The sequence below is a fragment of the Takifugu rubripes genome, chromosome 1 (assembly GCF_901000725.2).
Source record: "Takifugu rubripes chromosome 1, fTakRub1.2, whole genome shotgun sequence".
NCBI classification, from domain to species: domain Eukaryota; kingdom Metazoa; phylum Chordata; class Actinopteri; order Tetraodontiformes; family Tetraodontidae; genus Takifugu; species Takifugu rubripes.
Window position 1 is genome coordinate 16239087 of NC_042285.1, and position 19799 is coordinate 16258885.

Consider the following 19799-nt stretch of genomic DNA (forward strand, 5'->3'; position numbering starts at 1 on the left):
ATGAAGTGAACACAAGTGTTAGCAGGCTAATTAGCTACAGTGTGGGAGCGGATGGTACCGCTGCAAAGTCTTTATTCAGGATTACAGCAGTGTTTCACATATTAAACTGACATTTATAATAAATGAGTCGTTGACATTTCCGCTAAGCTTTACTCACACGTCAAAGCGAATGAAACGCTAAAAGCTACATTTGTCTGCATTAGTCAAACACCTCCGCTCATCCTTCCTGATGTCATTGTTGGTTTGTCTGACGTGCGAGGACGATTAAAAACGAGGTGGCTGAAAATATAAAACGTTCCTAATTACAATAAATAGAAACAGTATTTTAAAACAAGAACAAAAGGTCATCAGATTAAATCCCGGTCAAAAGTGGGAGGGCCAGCTCACCCTCACCGCTCTCTAACCACATTACTGTGCTCTTGCACTATTTGTCATTGTTTCATAATTCCACTACGCCCCTTTCACCCTTCCATGTTCTTCCCATTCTTCCCAAACTTCCACCAGATGGCGGTGAGAGCGACGGCCATCAGCAGGACGACGCTGCCGGTTACGAGGTACGCGATGGGCAGGAAGTAGTTTGGACCTCCGAACCAGGTCAGCGTGGTCAGCACCACTTCCTTTCTGCCTTGGAAGGGCTGTACGGGGAAGTCTGGAAAGGCAGAGGTCAAGGCTGACAAAAAAGGCCATCAAAGAGGAGCTCAGCGGAAAACGAGTCAGGCTGAGGTCTTAAAATAGTTCCTGTTGGTATATTTGTGTTTTAACAGCCGACAGGACGGGAAACAAGCGCACGCGGTGCCACACACGCAGCTCAGCCACGAAAACACACCCCAGCCAAAGGATACTGTAGTTTATGTGGATGGAGTAGTTCCCCACCGGCAGGCCATTCTTAAAAGGGTTCCTGGAACGGTGTAAAACTCCGTAGAGCTTCTTAAAGTTGGGGAAAGCGGCCTCTCTCATCCAGACGATCAGATCTTCATTGATGAAACCGTTGTTGGTGGGATCCGCGTCGAACTCGTAGACGGGCCTCTGCCAGTACAGCGGCTGGACCGTCCCTGAGTGTTGGAGAGGAACTACTGAGCAAGGCATCGACCTCAAAAGCGGAAACATCTAAGTGACTAAAAGAATACCGTTGAATGCTTGAGCCAGTGTCATGTTTTCCGTGTTTGGGTTGCGATACTTGATGTTTTTATCCGTGTACCAGGTGATGCCCCTGCGCAGCAGTGTGACTGGGACCGGCCCCCTGGAGCCATAATGGGTCAGACTGAAGGAATCTGGGAAAAGAGACGGGATGAAGTCTCCAGTGAGGGGGTGGGGGTGTGCGAGTGGGCAATGCCTTTACCATTGAAGATACTGTTGGCCACAGCACCACAGGGGGCGATGGGAGATCCATGTTGGTCCCTTACGAAGGGTTTGCAGTATGAGCTGGGGTTCTGTGTTAACAGAGGACATGAGGGATATTTCATGATGACGGAGGGTTGGATTTGATTTCATAATCCTCTCTGGTCTAAACTCAACACCTGTGTGTGTTGAGCCAATCTTTTTGTGTTATTTTAGTCAAATCAGGCTATAAAGGCCAAAGTAGTGTCTGCTGTGCACTTAATAGTATATACAGTAAATGAATATGGTTTGTGGGGGCTACCTTTAAATTTTTCTTTCTGCCCGCCGTTTGCGTGTCGTCTCTGGAGTCCATGTATCTGCGGAGGTTCTGGTGGAAGTTTTTGAGGCCATAGTACACGAAAACGTCTCCCTGGAGTGACAGCCACAGAAACCAGGCTTGTTTGTGTTTTGTAGAGGGTTAGCCGTTTGTTAGCGCTCTGGCCAAAGCGCCACCTTACCTTAAACATCTTCTCGATAGCAAACGTGACGGTGCAGCTGCAGGATTCTCCAGCAAGGCTCACATCTTTACGCTTAGCAAAACATTTGTCACACGTCCCTGCCTCTGTGTAGTCCAGCTGAGGAGGCAGCAGAAAACTCATTAGTGGGCAAAAATGGTGGAGAAGCCTTTCCTGTTCAGATCGTAACCTTTTATCTTTGCTCAGACACTCCTGCTTTTTATTGCCATCCTTCCTCCTACACACTCTCTGTACTTACTGTTATCACTAATGAGTTTAAAAATATCTGAAATATTTAACAGTAAACTTTGAAACAAGGAAGAGCACTCACCTTTATTTCCTGTATGGTCTGCACAGTGAGGATCAGCCATATCCCCAGCAGCAAACATATCAGAGCCGTGAAGTAGAGGAAAGGCAGCACAGAGCGAGCCGTTAGCATGGGAGTCCAGGCAGGTAGCCTCTGCTGTTTGAAGGCAGAGTTGTCGGGCCTCCGGGAAATGGGCCCCTCCTTTACTGGATTCATCACAGGGCCCTTTATAAGCAAGGCAACATGAACTTGAGCAGATTTTTAAAAAAACAAAAACTTCGAAGTCTCTCCTCGATCTTCGAGTGCTGTTCTTTATTCCGGCTATATCTCACGCGCTGCTCTGTCGTTCTGCTTGCCAAGAGGATATCCCAGCAGGCTTTGCAGGGTGGGGGAGATGATTGCCGCCTGTTACTTATTAACCATAAACTGCCGCTGTCTGTTTTCTTTTTTCCTCCCATGGTAATCAGGTTTAATTATTTCCCATAAGAAAAATAGTTTTCTGCCAACTCACACCAAAGCAATGCAGGGTTTTTATTCTGTGTTTGTGTTTGCCAGCAAGGGATACATCATATCCCACCGTCTCTCCATTTATGTTGCTTTAAAGTGCTTTTAAAAGGATGTTCTAATAAATGGGACTTCCTAGTGGGGAAGTAAACTCATAAACTCACAGGTAGGAATGACTCCCCGAGGTCAGACTAAACAAAGAAGAAGGCCAGTTTCATTTGGTGTCCATTTATTCAGTCCATCACAGCAGGCTTACAAAACAGAACAAATGACAACAGTTTTTACACAAAGCCTCTAAAAACCGTCACATTACTGTGCAGATAATAAACAGCACAAGCACAGGATGTGGCCCCACACCGTAAATAACATCAGGGCCCTTATGGCGTGCACTTAAAATAGTCCAATTTTGATCACATCTTCCTTGCTACCTTTCAAAATACCACTTTCCATCATCTTCATAAAGTCCAGTTTGATCTGAAACAGACACATGTGTGAACAATTGTGGCCTGATATGTAAAGATAGAGATTATGGCTACACCCACCATCAAGTCAACCAAAACATCTAGAAACACACATTATTTAAAATATACTAGCTACTTCTTTAAATACTACACCCATTCAGCATTTGTGAGCTGTTAGATTCTGTTTCACACCGACACTGTACATTTAAACTAAAAAAATCTACAATAAAAAAGTAAAAGGCTGTGTTTACGTATCAGTCCGGTAGGGGGCACTGTCTCACCTCAGGAATGTCCACCATCCTTCTGAGCTTCTGGTCCCTCCAGTTCCAGTCCAAAACCAAGTATCTCAGTGACTTCAAGTTCAAACCGTCTGGATGGAAATAATCAGGCTCACGTTAGAGTCAAACTTCACACACTTGGCGACCGTAGTGCGAGTGTGTGTATTACCATTCTCTATGAGAGCGCTAACCCTCCCAGGTGTCCCAACTCCGATGTGTGTGACGCCCTTCTGCAGCAGCTTCACCTGCTCCTCTATCTACACAAACGTAAGAATAAAGAATGAGTTATCCTGCACAAGCTCTGTGCAGCTCCAGTCACGTCCAACTCTACCTTGATGTGTTTAGCGAAGAGTTTGATTGTTTTTGCTGCACCCTTGAAGGTTGTCAGCTGTCTGCGTGGACACAGAGCAGAAGAAAGTCCAATAGACGTGTAAATGTAGCTAAGGTGTCCACCAACATTGGCAGTGTTTCACCCACTTGAGGAGTTCGATGGCTCGGAGGGCAGAGCTGCAGACGATCAGGAGAACCACAGAACTCTTTTCCGTGTGATTCTTTTGGATTTTTGCCCATTTGGGGCAAACTAGCAACAACGAGAGAGAAGAAAACAAGGTTTAAAAGTTTAAAAAAACAAAACAAAAAAAACAGGAGGAAGGGCGAGATGAGAACTCTGCTCACCCTGTTTCAGATAGGAGGAGAGGGTGTGTGTCAGATCGTTGCAGGACAGGAAGCAGGAGTCTGGAATGTTCAGACACGAGTTGCTTAGACAAGCAGCAGATCCGCGCGCTGTGATGAAACATGGGCGTTAAAATCATCCAGTGACTCACCCGACAATCTGAGGTCTTCCTGCTCGATCACAGAGCGCTTGTCTGAGAAGTACTGTGTAACCAGGTTCTGCAGGTCAGCTGGAGAACCGGCTTTTGGTTTGGAAGAGGCCAAGACATCTGTGATGGTCTTTTTCTTCTAAAACAACAAAAGCGACAGTAACACTCAGAACAGCAACATCAGGGCACCACTGGTGAACCATTACGGCCCACTGGTCAACAATGTAACATGTTAACAGTTCCCACTTCAATTCTCAATATTTTTAATTATCTTCTATATTGTTCAACAGAAAAGTCTTTACTGCGATCCCTCATTCGAACAGCAGAGGTCGCTATACTCGCCTTTCTCTTTCTCTTGGGTTTATTTGATTTTTCACCTTCAGCCTCCTTTTCCTCAGCAACAACTCCCTTCTGAAAAAACAAAACACAAATCAAACGTGTAAAAATGATGGATTTGAAAACTCTGAACAGGACACGAAGGAGCTACGTTAAACAATCCGAGTCATTGAATTCCCCTAATCAAGGAAACAGGACTCTTCTGAGCACAGCTGAGTTTGTGAACAGAGATGGTGGACTGACACATTTCCTATCCCCTAATGATAACAGTTCTACACTCCTGTCATCCGGCGACCCCCCAAACATTCACACCTTCACACAGGATCAGGTGACTCACCACCACGCGACCCTGTAGACAAAGGGGAAGAGAAAACTAGGTCGACAACGCTGCTAACAACTCTCAACTGACCACCCAGATCATTAGCATGCGACAGGAGCTCGAGCTGCAGCCATTTCAGAACTGCTGAGGCAAGACGTCTCCAAGAACCTTAAACAAGTCCAGTCGCTCTCGGAGATCAGCCTTGAATAACCACGACCTGGATGAGCGAGAGCCTACATGGACACTATCATCATCGGTTCACATTTCTGCCCAGTTGTGGAATATTTTCAGATCAAAGCAACGACACGCGTCTATATTAGATCCATAAAGGGGAAAAATGCTTGTTCATCCAACACATCAGACGGGCGATAATGTTCAGACACCTGCTCGCTCTTTTTCTTCTTTGTCGCTCTTTTCTCTGCTGGCCTCTTCCTCTTTGCTGCTTTGCTGGCTTGGTCTGTTTGGTCCTCTGTCACATCTTCCTCTGGGGTGTCTGAAAAATAAATGGGGAGATATTTCCTGACTCCTGCAGAACAGTTTGTGGCAACAACACGTCCTATAAAGCGCTGATTTTAAACCCCTTCATAGCTTTAAACACAAAAACCTGTCCGACTGCAACAAGCTGCTTGGTTCTGTGACGAGTGAGACGCAGAGTGGTAACCACACCCCTTTTTAAGACCACCGTCCTCGTGGTCACGGTCCGATGACGGAGCACCCCCACTGCTGATGACTCTCACTACCATCTGGTACCCTCACCTCGGTCATGCTGGAGGAAGGTGGTGATGCAGGAGGACCGGAGGGCAGCGGTGGAGCGGATTATTGGACATATAGACTAATATATTCTCAGTGAAGGGGGACGCAGATCGGGAGGTAAGTGGTTTTATCATTAAATCACTCAAACTGTAAAAGTAACCATCACTGTCGGAATCACTGTTTCAACTATTTCAATTTAATCACAAGAATTTTCAGTAAGTGACTTTTTAAAATTCTGATGAATTCTGGGTATTTCAAGTGTAAATTAACATCAAAGAGGCTGTTAGTATCGATACAGCAATGTCACCATACATGACTTTCTGACTGGTGAATGGCTATTAGAGTGATAAAGTCAGTCGTTTGTCTTCAGAATGAAACTCAAATAGAGGAAGGAGAGGGAAATGGTCAGTGTCCTTTGATTTACTTCCTGTTTACCTTTACATTATAACAAAAATCAATCAGATCTAATCATTCTGGCAGTTTAAGAATCTTTAATTTGTGTTCAAAGGGATTTTTCTTATTCCCCCCAATAAGACAAACAGCTGTTTGATGCATGTGCAGAGACGTTATTGTGGAAAGAACTCAACAATGAGGACGTGAATCTGTCTTTCTCTGGGCCGCCTGCTACCTGCAGCCGCTGACGGGCTAAAAGAACATCAGCACATCTTCTGTACTCCAGCCATCGCTGGGGGGAGAACAAAGGATCCCTGAAGATGCACACAGGTCAGCAGGCTCAGATAACAGTCGATCAATGAACATCAGTGGCCACGACTGCTGGGAATTTAGCCTGCGGAGTCATTTTTAATGGCGGATCAATAGGAGTGACCGGATTTAAAGAGAGTCGATGGTGCTGAGTGGAGGTAATGAAGATCAGTGGCTCCAGGAAATGGTTAACGCTGCTTTTCTAGTTTACCGGCACTTTTGTTTTCTTTTAAAAGTGATTCATAACTGCCAGTTTTCACAAGTAATCACAGCACCAAAAACGTAGCTGCTCAATCTTCAGAACCCTGAAATCACCGTTTTAACTGGACTTCTTGTTGGTTTTGGGAATCTTAGTCATCTTTCTTTTAAAAATAGTGCAGGAACATTGTTAAAAAAGGGTCGTTCCCATTAAAGAACTGACATTGATTATTAGAATTGTAGGACAGGACGATCACCAACAGGGGGAGGAGGAGACACACCGAAGGGTGCAGCAGCAATACTGAGCACCACAGAGCAGAAGATTCTGGAACCCTCCTGTAAGAGGCGTGGTTAACTACACGTGCACACGCACACGCACGCTCGCACACATGTGACCTCTGATCAGTAGATTTAGTTCTTTGCTCTAAAACAATGCACGCCCCAAACCATCGACTTCTTACTGTGTTCTCCCCCTCACAGCCAATAAAAAGGTGCACAGTAATTACCTAAAGACATCCAGATGTTTAGCAGCGCATGAGCTTTGATTTCAGCCATCCAGATCACCGATGTAAGTCCAGGTTCACGGTTAGTGCACAACTCGCCATAACGCTGCCATTAAATGTTTGAACTGACACGAAAACACATTTTTATTCTTTCATAAATAATTCACCGCGGCAGTTACCTGGTACATTCCTCTAAAATAGACCCACATGATGAATATCAGATGTGTCGACCTTGAAAAAGGCTCCCAAACAAAACAAAAACAGTAGTCTCTGTTTTCAACCCCCAGCTAAATAAGAACTAGCCTAAATAAAATAGAAATACTCTAGTCAGGATACAGCATATTGTGATTCCAGAGTATTGACTGACTGATATTACTACGATTAATTATAGACAAGAACATCGTTCCTGCAATGGAACAATGGAAGTGTGTTTTCCATCTAACACGGGCCAGACTGTGTAATAAGGTGGAGAAAATAAATGTAATTACTGTCAGCATCTGCAGTTGGCCGAGCTGGGAAAGAGCAGCACGTCACGTCAGAAGAATCCAATACCGGGGGTCCGTGGAGTCGGCTGCCAAGCTAGCTTACAGCTACAACGCTTCAACACAACACCTTTTATAGTTACAGCTCCAACCTCTGTTTTCAGCCCTGAACCTCACTGGTTCCCATTCTTCTTCTGCAGAAACCGACATGTCACGTCTCTCTAATTACCTTTGTATGAATATATGCAGTGTTTTCCTCCTTCCATATGAGTCACCAATGCAAGATCCTGACACAATGCGCTTGGAATCTCGTATTCGAGTGATTGGGGAGTGTTAATGTGCCTGTGTAAAAACAACAGGCTCTTCCACAGAGCACAATACGAAACCACCTCAGCAGGAAACACTATTCCACCAGCTTGCTCAACAGAGATGAACATTCTGGCCAAACTTATCTCAGAACTAAACAATGTAGGCCAGATTTTATTATATTACTGTTCATAAAATGCTATATTCCCTGCAATTGTACACAATTATTGTTATTTGATTTACTGGACCACATTTAGCCGACCGATGATAATAAAGAAAAATAAATGAGGAGGAAATTCTGCGAAAGACGTCCGTTAGGGGAACTATTGCATCTTAATACATTCAGTCAGAACATCCGGGAGTCATTTCAAGATGTCGTCTGTACAGAAAGTGGATCTTTGCATTGTAAGACTAGACAGCTGTTTTTGCACGAGTATTCACATGCAGCTTCCTGTCTTTACATACTTTTACTATAGATATCCTGCACACTGTCCTGAGACAGTACGATGCACCTCAAGCTAACCTCCGGACCCCTTCTAACTCAGACCTGAACATTAGGATATTTAGGTGCCATCAATGATATTGCCAGAGAGCTTCTGTTGTTAGCACCGTGGTTCACGTGCATCCAACGCGATCGTTTTGTTAATTCAGTGGGCCAGGATGAGACAGCTGCAGGAGCACAGCTGGATGCCTCTCCCCCCGTCAGACACAGGTGAGGGCTCTTTACATGCCCTCCTTAAACCGACAGCGCCCGGGCTGCTGCAGCAGGTGCCGCTCTCCCCTGCTCTGCCACAGAGAGCTCCAGAACCACAGCAGAACGTCTCACTCCCCTGCTCCCAGACAGACCTCCAGGTCTGTGGCTCTGGGAACACTGACGGGGGGGTTATTGCTGCTTTATCCTCCGCTACATCAATGCTAGAAAGCTGCGATGCCGTGTGCTGTAACTCAACACATGTGTTCGGACACGTGCAGGGTCCAGGTCCACCCTCAGGGCCCGGCAGCTGCTTTCAGGGAACATATAGAGGTGCGACCGTGAGGCTGAGGCGTCGAAAATCCAATCATCATTTCTCACTTACGACAGGGTTCCCATATTTTTAACTGTCCCTCGGTTGGGTTGAGATTGGCCGAGATTAGAGTGAGCGCACAAACTGTAAAATGGATCAGAAAAAAAGTCAAGGAAGATGTGATGCAAACAGAAGATAAATCATTTCCATGAGGACAAAAACTAAAAAAAATACATATATTCAAAACTATATATGTCCAAGTGTTTTGAGTTATTTATCTCACCAAATGAGGAAAAAAGTGGCTGAAATGGGTGTTCCGTGCGAGTGGAGTGTGCCAGGTTGAGCTGGAGAGGCAGAACCGAGGAGCAGAGGCATTACGTCATCACTCACTAATATAAACCTTCTTCTTTCCACTCTCCCAGTATGAGAACAGTTTGACAGGGAAACGGGCTCTACATGCATCTCCATCATGCTGTCAGTAATCAGTGGAGCGTTCCAGCTAACTTTAATCTTCCTGTCGTCCTGATGGCTCAGGCTCAGGAGGAGATGACATAAGCTGAGCACAGGAATGCCAGCTGTAGGCCTGTCCGCTCCCATCAGGAACACTTAGGACAGGGAGCCTTTTGGCATCGGATAAGTCAAGACAAAGGTTTATGTAATCTTCATTAGCCAGCCACTTATGAAACGCTAAGATCCACATGCACACAGCAGAACGAGCTTTGCTGCCTTGGTTTCTTTTCAGGTGACGCTGAAGCTGTCCAACAGCAAAAAAACCAAAAAAAAAACCCTGAAAGTTTCCTTTACACCTTATCTGGCTGCCAAAGCACATGATGCGAGTCAGGAAGGAGAAGGGTGGAAGGGAACGCAGGAGAGGAGACCTGTCCCGCGATGACTTATTGTTCCTGCTCAGTATTCTGGAGGGAGAACTCCAGGTAGGATGATTTGTTCCCATCCTGAATATACATTAGATCCCAAAACTGGCTCCAACTGGTCCATTACGCTGAGATTAAAGATGAGATTATACTAAAGTGTTTATCATGCTAGGCCAGAGATGAGGTCATCGCCGTGCTGGAGTCGGAGAGGACCGATTCTGCTCGACTGGCGGCTCAATATGGCTTCAGCGGACCGGAGAATGTGCTCCGAGCCCTGCGGAGAGACTCCCTGCGGGCTCAGACGTTCCACCTGGAGAATGTGTACAAAAACCCAATTGCTGAGGTACTAAGGCCTTACGGTGAGACAATTAGACACCATATGGTGCTGCTAATGAAACGTAATGAGCTGAGTGTGTTACTGTCTGACACGAGCAGCTCGTCACAAAAATGTCACTTCGTACTGGAGGTGCTACACGAGCGCGTTCATTATTCCATGGATTTAGCACGTAGCCAGGTTTATCGCTAATGCTAATTAGTGAAGGTCTGTGCTTCCAAGGGACGCCAGCACTTTCCTTTCCAGCGGGGGTGAAAAAAGGAAGTTCATCCTGAAGCTTGTAATTTAGCCAGGAACCAAGGCCACACACAAATATGCTAAATCAGATCAAAATAAAATGTTGGAAGAGAATCAGGGGAGCTTTTCTAACTATTGATTCCTAACAATCACCATCACTTACACTGAGACTCCATAAACCAAACGTATTCTATGCAGATTCTTTGGCACTGTAAAGCTACACTGCCGTCATCACAGCTGTTCTTCCTCCTCTCAGTTCAAACATATGTTGGAGACCCAAAAGCGCTGCTCCTTGCGGGTGTTGGACCAGCTCTTAGAGGTCTCCCACACACTCAGGGGGACCCTGGATGAGCGGGAGGGCCCAGAGAGCGAGCAGGCCCTTCTCCACCAGGGCAGACGCCTCAACACTCTGCTGGAGCAGGACACACAGAGGTTTGTCCACCAAACCCTTGAGGTTCACATAACTTCCAAATGGTAATATCACATTACCCACTATAGTGGAAGAAGCCAAGATTGGGGTGTACACTTGTGCAGGTCTATTTTAACCTCCTCCTGTCTGAATGTTAGACCAAACCCTTTCCTACAGCTCGACTCAGGCTCGCTCCGTCTCATCCTGGACTCAGTTAATCCCTGCGGACAGCCTGGCATCCCTTTAGAACTCAAAAAGACCCATTCATAGGAAATTATATAGGAAGTCTAAATCTGAGCCCAACTGAACCATATAAACGAGCAGAAGAAGAATTCCCCTGAAGGATTGTACTGTGGGTTTGCTAGTGGGCAGAGAGATTTGCTTCCCAAATCGTCCGACATGAAGATGGTCACTGGTTCTCCTCTGCAATTTGAGGCCCAGGGTGGGTTTCTCATGCTGAAGGTCCTGGCTGTCTTGGTTCAAGCGGGATTTGACTCCGTTCTGTAATCCAGCTGTGAAGAAACTGGAACGGTACCAAGCGTGTGGGCTTGGGAGGAGACGAGCTGTCTACGGCTCTGTTCCACAATGAAAACCTTTTACTAATCTGACGCTAAAGACAGGACCCGCAGGAGGTTCGGTTCTGCTCAATCAACAGAATTAGAATGTAAAAAAGGCCACAGGCACAAACCAAGATGTGAACTTTAATGGCGATAGCACCAGAGGATAATGTGACCGTTATCACAGGACTTCTGCAGTCGAACATGAGCTCTGAGCCAAAACACGCCATCGCCCTGGCTGATGACCAGCGCCGATCTGCCTTTGACGTTAATTAAAGAGCTCCAGAACGACCCATCTGCAAAGCCGATGATGTTTTCCAGCCGCGGACTATAGAGTTCATTCCAGTCGTGGCACAGAGCGCTTTGTGTCATCCGATGATCGCTGTTGCATGTAAAGAGCTGATTACATCAGCGTGGCACTATGTAAAAATGAGGTGCGTCTGACTTCAGCTATGACAGCATGATTTAAAACGGGTTTTTGCTTCCTTTTTTCCCTGTCCAGTGGGGCTGGCAGCAACCGTCACGCACAAGACGACTCAAACTGGGAATGGGATGGATTTGCTTGGCTAAGCCACACAAGAATTTTTTCCCTTTAAGATCAATGGCGGAATCCTGCCTGAAATAATATACATTATATTTAATGGAGGCGTATTTAGTGATTTTCCATATTTAAAAAGAACATACATCGCGTTTAAAAACAAACTGGACATAAAACATATGCGACAAATAAAGGTTTAAACTAGAGATAAAACAGACACAAGACAAATTACACTAGTAAATATACATTACCGTATTTTCCGGACTATAAGTCGCACTTTATTTCATAGTTTGTCAGGGGGTGCGACTTGTACTCCGGAGCGACTTAAATACATTATGACAGAATTTCACATGTTCGTTATTTTCACACTGACAACCACAAGAGGGCGCTCTAGGCGTGTGTACTGAGGAACGAGTTCCTTTAGCGACGCAGAAGAAGAAGCGGTGCTTCGTCTATGGAGTTAGACTTGATTGTTTGGTAAACTTGCTCGGATGTTCTTTATGCTATAGTTATCTGAATAACTGTTAATATGTTACGTTATCAAAGCAGACGCGTACTCAGTTCGTTGTGGGTCATGTAGCTGAATTTGTTACGTTAGCATACCGTAACCCTATTGCTAATCCATGCTAATTGCCTTTCAAGATGAAATGTATGTTCTTGGTCTCGGATTTTAATCAAATAAATTTCCCCCCCAAATGCGGCTTATAGTCCAGTGCGACTTATATATCTATTTTTCTTCTTTATTATACATTTTCTGGCTAGTGCGACTTAAACTCCGGAGCGACATATAGTCCAGAAAATACGGTATATGGAACAAGATGATGCAGTGTTTGTTTTTCTGGCAAAGGCTGAGCAACATTATTATTGACCTCGTCAAAATATTACTTTCAACACTCTATTCACCATCATTCACCCTACAGGCCAAAAGTTTGCAAGCGACTCCAACTTTCTGTTCACGGGGCCTAAAAAAAAAAAACACCTTTAAGAGTTCTCTGGGTTTTGCGATGTGACTTTTTATTGACCTGCACCATTTCCCTCAATATACCTTTAAGCAAATATTGACATTACTAAATCACTGATAAATAAATGCTAAAAAGAGAGTCTCAACTTCCTCGTACGCACCTTTAAAAACTCGTGGAACAAACGCCTCGTACCTGCCATGTTGTTGAAACCAGAGTACTCGCCTTTGCAAAGTATACCAGTAAAATGATCATCTTTTTTGTGCAAATTTGATCCAATTTCAACATTTGCCTGCCAGTGCTAAGGAAACGGTTGGAAAGGACTCATCAGGACTCATCAACAGTTTATGTAACCGAGTGTAGTCAAGACACTTTGATAAACTGCAGTTCAAATAGCCGTAAAGCCACAATTACGAGTAGCTGTAGTGCCTCCATGTGTGTCTCGATGAGAAGATAACGCCACGATATGGATGTTACCGCACATCTGCGAGCCAACCTGGAGCACTCTCGCTCTTGTAAAAGAAGGTGAAGAAAGGAACACAATGACTCAGAAAAGAAAGCATGTGAAAAGACATGTGGATGTAATTGAGGCCAAGCTAATTGTCATCATAGTCAGGTAATCAGGCTGCTGAACAACCAGGTTAAACAAACAAACAAAACGAAACAATGCTTTGGACGTGGGAGGAGAAAACAGCACCTAAAACAATGCTTGTACTAACTGTGTGTTCCTACGGCCAAAACAGGCCAAGCCAGGGTCAAAAAGCCCAACTTTGAAGAGTTTACTGTGATTTCAGCCGTTATGTTTTTGTTAAAGCCAAAGAATATATCCCAAATAGGTAACACACACACACACACTCTCTTCTCTTTCTCTGTCCTTCCCATTAGCCTCTTTGGCATGGTTACACAATGACCTCATCTGGAACGGGCTTAACTCCAGTAATAACACACGCACACACACACACGTACACGCACACACACACACACACACACACCATATATGGACTTGCTGATGATGTAATGGGCGCCACTGACTGTGTCTCGGTGTGCAGCGTACTTCTCATAATGTTTGGTTTTCTGGATGGAATGTTCACATCACTGGGATCTCCAGGAGAGAGAGAGAGGGGGTAAAAAAGTAGAGACAACTTATTCTCCTGGGACTTAAAAGGGCCAGAAGCGAGCGCAGGTAAGAACAACTGAAAAGGCTTTTCAACAAATATTCCATGTGCTTTTCAGAAGGCTTTTGCTCTGAAACAGAAACGTTTTACATGGACATTCTGTCTCAGGGCCGCTGCTTCTGCAGTAGCTCAGCCAGGAAAACATACTAAAGTGTTCTCTGTTGTCTGGGATTTGGATTTTTCAAAACGACTTAATCTCTTAAACATTCACACTGGAAACAACAGTTACATCTTTTTTTTTCCTTTAAATGATTTTCAGCCTTCACCTAAAACAAACATTTAAAAACATGTTACACATATACTGGGAGAGTCGCATAATGTAAAAAACAATCCTTTAAACTTTGACAAACACCGATTTAGATTTGTAGAGACTGATTCTGAAGTCCAACACCGAGCTTAAACATGCATCATTCAAACGACACAGACGCTGAAACGTTCCATTTCCATGCATACTGTTGCTATTCAAGGACAACTTGGAAGGGGGGGGGGGGTCTCCTTCTTTAGCAACAATGTAGAATTTAATGTGCACAGAAGGAGGGTGATTGCATGTGGTTTTGAGGGTACTCAAGGGTAGAGAAACTTCTTAATTAATAAACAGTACCTGCCAAGACACCATCTGCCACGACAGACAAAACATCCTAATAAACGCACGCTGCTCCGAGAGGCGCACGAGAACAGGGGAATGTAGCGACACGATGACAAGTTCACGGTCTACTGGAAGGCGCAGGCACATTAGAGAAACAAGCACAAAGTTGGATCATACACAGCTATTACTGGTGTTTAGCAGCAGTGAGTTCTGAACAGGGAGGCAGACACACAATCTATTGTGTGTCTATTTTCCTGTGTGTTATATATCAGGTGAAGAGGATAAGCCGTGTTTCTGGGGTCAGACAGACCGGATACTGACCGCAGATTTCATTTTTCAACAGACTCGAGCTCCTGATTGCAAAGGAAAATGAATATCACGAGATAAAGCGGAAAAAAAGTGAAAAAGAAGTGTCGTTTCTAAAGGAGGAGCTGACCGAGCTGAAGGCTTTGGCGCTGCTGGTTGTAAAAGAGCAACGGCGTTTAAAGGATCTGCTGGAGGACCAAGGCGACTGTATTAAGGAACTAACCGAGATTACAGACCGCCTTTCTGAGGACACCAGTGCTGCTGCCTCCCATCCTAAAACAGATAGAGTTTCCACCTTCAGCCGAAGACACGTCGCCATGACAGCCCCGATCCTGCCGTTCGAGGTGGAGATCCTGAAGAGGAGGAATGCTGAAACAGAAGGAAAGGATGAGGAGCTGCTGCGCATGTGGGATCAGTGTCGAGACCTGGATCGCAGGTTAGCGCAGGAGACCAGCCGCTGCCGCAGTTTGAGGGCTGTGGTGGATAAACTCAACGGCAGAATTAGCGAAATGGACAGAATAGAGGAGGATTTAGGGAAGAGCAAAGTGGACTGCAGTGTCCTGAAGAGCAGCTTAGAGCAGGAGAAAGAGGCAAACAAGAATTTATCCAGCGAGCTCGTCACCCTAAAAGCGAGGGTGAGAGAGATGGAGGCCAATCAGGGCAAGTGTGAAAAGAGTGAGGCGACGATTAGACAGGATCTGGCCAAGTTTAAATCACTGACTGTAGCTTTAGTGGAGGAACGAAAGAGCATGACGGAGAGGCTCCGGCAGGCCGAGGAAAAACTAAACAGGAAGGAGAGCAAAAGAAAGGAGCAGAGCAATCCGGCATTTCTGACAGGAAAAGTGAGCGACGAGAGGCCGTCTGCAGAAAGCTCCAAGGCAGATTTAGAGGAGAGGATGAAGCAGATTGCAAAGGAAAAAGGTCATCTTCAAGAACGGCTGCAAACAGAGGAGAGGAGGAGCAGAGCGCTGCAGAGTGAAATAACAATAATGAAGAAAAGATTACAGGTTTTGGAAAATATGAAGGAAAAAGAGAACGCCATTTCAAAGAACTCCAACCTCTGCCAAATAGACGACAACAAAGTCCAAGAATTGACCAAGGAGCTGGAATGGCTGAGGAGAACACTGCAGGACAAAGAACTGCTGGAGGGACAACTCAAGAAGGTGGAGGAGAACTTTCGGTCCCTGGAGAAGCGGTTCAGAGAGGAGCAGAAGAGGTGTCAGGCTCTGACAGCAGAGCTCGAGGTGGCCAAGATGGAGCTTTCTAGGTACGATCAAGCAGAGAAGCAGGAGGTCAACCAGGAGCATCTCCTCCTCCTGCACCTTCAGAAGGAGCAGGTCAAGTCCAGGCTGTTGAGCAAAGAGGTAAACGCACTGAAGGAGAAACTGCAGAAACTGGCAGGAACGGACGAGTCCATCTGCAGGGTTCAGACGGATCAGCACAGCCTGCAGAGAAAACTGGCCCAGCAGGAGATCAAGAACAAAGAGCTGGCCAAAGAGATGAAGGAGCTGCTGAGTGAGCTGGAGAGGTGCAGGCAACTCAAGAACCTCGTGCCTGCTGCAAACAGACAACTTTGTTCAGCGTCTCAAACCACCAAAGAGGTGCAAACGGAGGAGCGAGGTCTGCCCCCCGAGGGCATCGACCCTGGCCTGGGAGACGACGAGGAATGTAGGGACGAAGACGTGGAAATGATCCACAGAAGAAGAAGTTCTCTGGTCAACAACCTCAATTGCTTGAACAGTGCAAACAACAACTCGTGCCAGTACAGCGCCCACGCCGCCCCTGGCAGAGACGAAACGCTCAACGGTGACGTGATGATGGTGACGCACACGCCGGGGCAGCCGCTGCACATCAAACTGACGCCGCACCACACGCTCAACACGGCCACGCTGGAGATCACCAGCCCCACCGGAGACGCGGGCGCGTCGTACACCAGCACGGCCGTCATTCCGACCAACAGCTCCGCGCCCAAGCAGAGAATCACCATCATCCAGAACTCGGCCTTGTCTCCAGTCAGTCCAAAGAGCGGCCCGTCCAGCCCAGAACAAACCGCTTCCCCTCTTAATGACGCGCCTTTCGCTCAGTTGTCCAGCCCGCATTCGTCCCGCTCCGTTACGCCCGACCACAACGGCGCCCCCATTCAGATCGTAACTGTCCGGACTTGTTCTCCGGAGCCAACGGAGGCGGCCAACGCCACGCCGCTGCACAAGAGCGCCGAGCGGCGCAACAGCTGGCAGACTCAGAAGTCCAAGTCCTCAGACTCTGGTATCATCACCACCGAGGACAACAAGATCCACATCCATCTGGGCAGTCCCTACATGCAGTCTCTGAACAGCATGACCCACAGCATCACTCAGCCCGTCGGGCCCTATTTCCTTCGACACGAGCAGAGGACCCAAGTGTTGGCCAACGGCTGTCACATCACAGGTGTCGGTAAGATAACCAGCAGTATCACGATATCCCCAGACAGCTCTCCGACCTCCCAGCCCCCCAACATCACAGTTAACGCTCTGTGTGATTAAGTGATTGTATTCTCGTTATTACTGCGTAGCCTTATTACATTCCCAGAGAAGGGGAATAAAAGAGAATCATGTTTGTGTCACTTAAGAGGAGAAATACGGCGTGTCTGGGTTTGGGATTAGTCAGGACGTAAAATTCTTGAATTAAAAAGATATATCTGTGAAATAACTGTATTTGTTCTGAGACATAGTGGAGAGCAAATGTGTGATTGTTTCATATACATCTGTTTAATTCATATTATTCTTTTGTGTTCACCATAAACTACACCCTTTGATTCACTCACATACTGAACCTTATTTAACAGCAAGACATTAACAGCTCCTCCTCGAGGCCTTCTTTGCAATTTGAGTATATAAATTAACTCGTATATAATGAACAGTTTACATGAACTGGCCTTTAAATGTGCACTGAAGATGTTACAGTGTGGTTTTTGGACTGAATTGAATATTTGCTGGTTTGGATTGTTCAGGTGCTAATAAAGAAGTGTTGCTTTATGGCGATTTTTCTTTAAAACCTTTCAAATTATTGACCTGTTTTGTGCATTTGAACTCAAACGTTAATGTCACTGTAATAGTTTGTATTGTTGAGCAGTAAATCCTGAAGCCGAGAGTCTGAACTCAAAAAAGACACCGCACACTTGATAACTGTTGGACTTTAAAGTGTAAATCATTGTTTCTACATTATACCATATATTTTCCTTGATGCAACCAGTTGATGCGAGTATCTGTGGACAACTTTAAATAAATTCTGCACTGAACATGCTTTTGGGTGAACTGTGATGCTGTTTGCTTCTGCACAGGCTGCGCCACAGACGAACAAACTAAAGCATCTTGTGTCTGTTTCTCTTACATGTAGCCATTAGCTGCAGCAAAGATTAGTGCAGGGCCTGAAATGGGACAGCCCATACTCAAGAAAAGGGAAGATCATGTGATTATTACTTCACATGTGTTTAAAAAGAAAGAACACGAACCTCCACAAAGTCTATGATTCACTCATGAGGAATTGCTTACTTCTCTCAGCAATGAAGTGAATATTTACAGGCCGATGGCTGGGAACTGCTATCCTCCAGAGATGAGAAAAGTGCCAAGAGAAAAGGTAATACAATATAAAAATATAAAAATATATAAAATAACAGGCTGTTTATGTGAAGCCGCTTCGTTTTATTCACTTCCATAAGTGTAAATGATTTCCCAGTTTCTGACGCAACACTAGAAAATTGCAACCATATTTAGCAGTGAACATTAAAGTCATTTTCAAAAACAAATTTAAAAAAAGGGCTTACAATTCTGCATTGTGTACAACCAGTTATTAAGAAAATAAACATCAGTAACACTCAAAAATATTGTGTAGACATCAGTACTATATCACATCATAGGCAGCAGCTTGCAACTACAAGAGTGCTATTATTATTACCATGGAGATGACCTTTAAGGAAACTAGAATTCACACGAATTAAGATTAGTTTGAAAAAAAACAACAACTTCTTTTTCCACTGAACAGACGACGACGGTCGAGCGCCCTCTATTGGTGAGCAGCGGAAGTGGAAGATGCGTTCACAACCAACTCGGGGAAGTTTTAGCTTTGTATTAATCACGTGGGTGAAACATTTCTGTTGCTCCCTGTGTCTGAGGCGCAACAAAACCTGTTTTAAACAGACTAAGAATGCAATGTGGAACCGTAATAAATTAGATATCTTTGGAACAGAATAAACATGACAGACCACGTAAGAAAACCCCAAACTTAATGAATCTCCCACGTGTTTACACTTTGCCAACAGTGCCGGCCACACACGCATGTGCAGCCCATTTGAAATTCGTCTTTGGATTTAAAACACCAGTTATGTCACAGTTATCAGCATTAGTCTGCAATGTTTGGAATCTGAAGCCAGACACTGTTTGTAGCTGATTAGCTAATGTTAGCTTACAGCTAGCATGTAATAAACAAACCAGCATACTTCCCCTCAGTTCACGTCACAAAAACCAATAGACTTGACCACTCGCAATAGCAGATTCTGTAACACCAAAACAGTAAAACAGAAGCTCTAACCGTACCTTGATCACCCTCGTGTGTCCACCACTCGTCACCCAGGTCGTCTCCCATTTTCCTCCAACACAACTCGGTCCAATCAAATCTACCGCTGAGCTAGCACGCTGGAGGTGCGTTTACGGACATCACGTTAAAAAGAGCCACTCAGCTGGAGAACGATGAAGAATAATACTTAAATTAACATGCAGCAGGTAAAGGGCCAGTCAAACTGTGGTTCGAGACAGAACCATAATGAAGGATAAGGATGCACATCTTGGAGCCAGAATCAGCCCAAAACACTGATGGAGCCACCACTGGTCAATCCTTTAACTGGGATAATGATGAATGCTTTCTACGGAATATGTTCATTGATCTCATCATTATGCCTGATAAATGAGGACTTGTAACTTTATCAAATAATATTTTGTTGTTAAACTGCCACCATTGTTCCGTTTCATTCTGCTTTATGTTGTGG

General features: G+C 45.2%; 3 protein-coding genes across 7 annotated transcripts; 1 reads left to right on the forward strand and 2 right to left on the reverse strand.

Moving 5' to 3' along the window:
- Positions 1 to 18: 18 nt before the first annotated feature.
- Positions 19 to 2513, reverse strand: tmem30c (transmembrane protein 30C). The gene is made up of 7 exons (XM_003961807.3): positions 2164 to 2513; positions 1836 to 1952; positions 1640 to 1747; positions 1340 to 1430; positions 1128 to 1271; positions 843 to 1052; positions 19 to 649 (listed from the first exon to the last, which is right to left on the reverse strand). The coding sequence occupies exons 1-7, from the start codon at positions 2353 to 2355 to the stop codon at positions 462 to 464; spliced, it is 1050 nt and encodes a 349-aa protein (XP_003961856.2). The 5' UTR covers positions 2356 to 2513; the 3' UTR covers positions 19 to 461.
- A 342-nt stretch (positions 2514 to 2855) lies between these two features.
- Positions 2856 to 19484, reverse strand: cmss1 (cms1 ribosomal small subunit homolog). Its single transcript, XM_029849774.1, has 10 exons — positions 19351 to 19484; positions 5242 to 5351; positions 4546 to 4614; positions 4207 to 4342; positions 4058 to 4117; positions 3860 to 3962; positions 3714 to 3774; positions 3552 to 3639; positions 3386 to 3474; positions 2856 to 3117 (listed from the first exon to the last, which is right to left on the reverse strand). Exons 1-10 carry the CDS (start codon positions 19397 to 19399, stop codon positions 3034 to 3036), a joined length of 849 nt encoding a protein of 282 aa, XP_029705634.1. The 5' UTR covers positions 19400 to 19484; the 3' UTR covers positions 2856 to 3033.
- LOC101078291 (filamin A-interacting protein 1-like) lies at positions 5615 to 18056 on the forward strand. Of its 5 annotated transcripts, XM_029849186.1 has the most exons (7): positions 5615 to 5728; positions 6246 to 6334; positions 9341 to 9455; positions 9549 to 9738; positions 9851 to 10021; positions 10506 to 10681; positions 14817 to 18056. In XM_029849186.1, exons 4-7 carry the CDS (start codon positions 9634 to 9636, stop codon positions 17299 to 17301), a joined length of 2937 nt encoding a protein of 978 aa, XP_029705046.1. In that variant the 5' UTR covers positions 5615 to 5728; positions 6246 to 6334; positions 9341 to 9455; positions 9549 to 9633; the 3' UTR covers positions 17302 to 18056. The 5 variants fall into 5 exon arrangements, with proteins under 5 accessions (XP_029705046.1, XP_029705215.1, XP_029705136.1 ...); XM_029849355.1 differs by lacking the exon at positions 9341 to 9455 and having other exon boundaries at positions 9631 to 9738; XM_029849276.1 differs by lacking the exon at positions 6246 to 6334 and having other exon boundaries at positions 5712 to 5728.
- Positions 19485 to 19799: the final 315 nt, after the last annotated feature.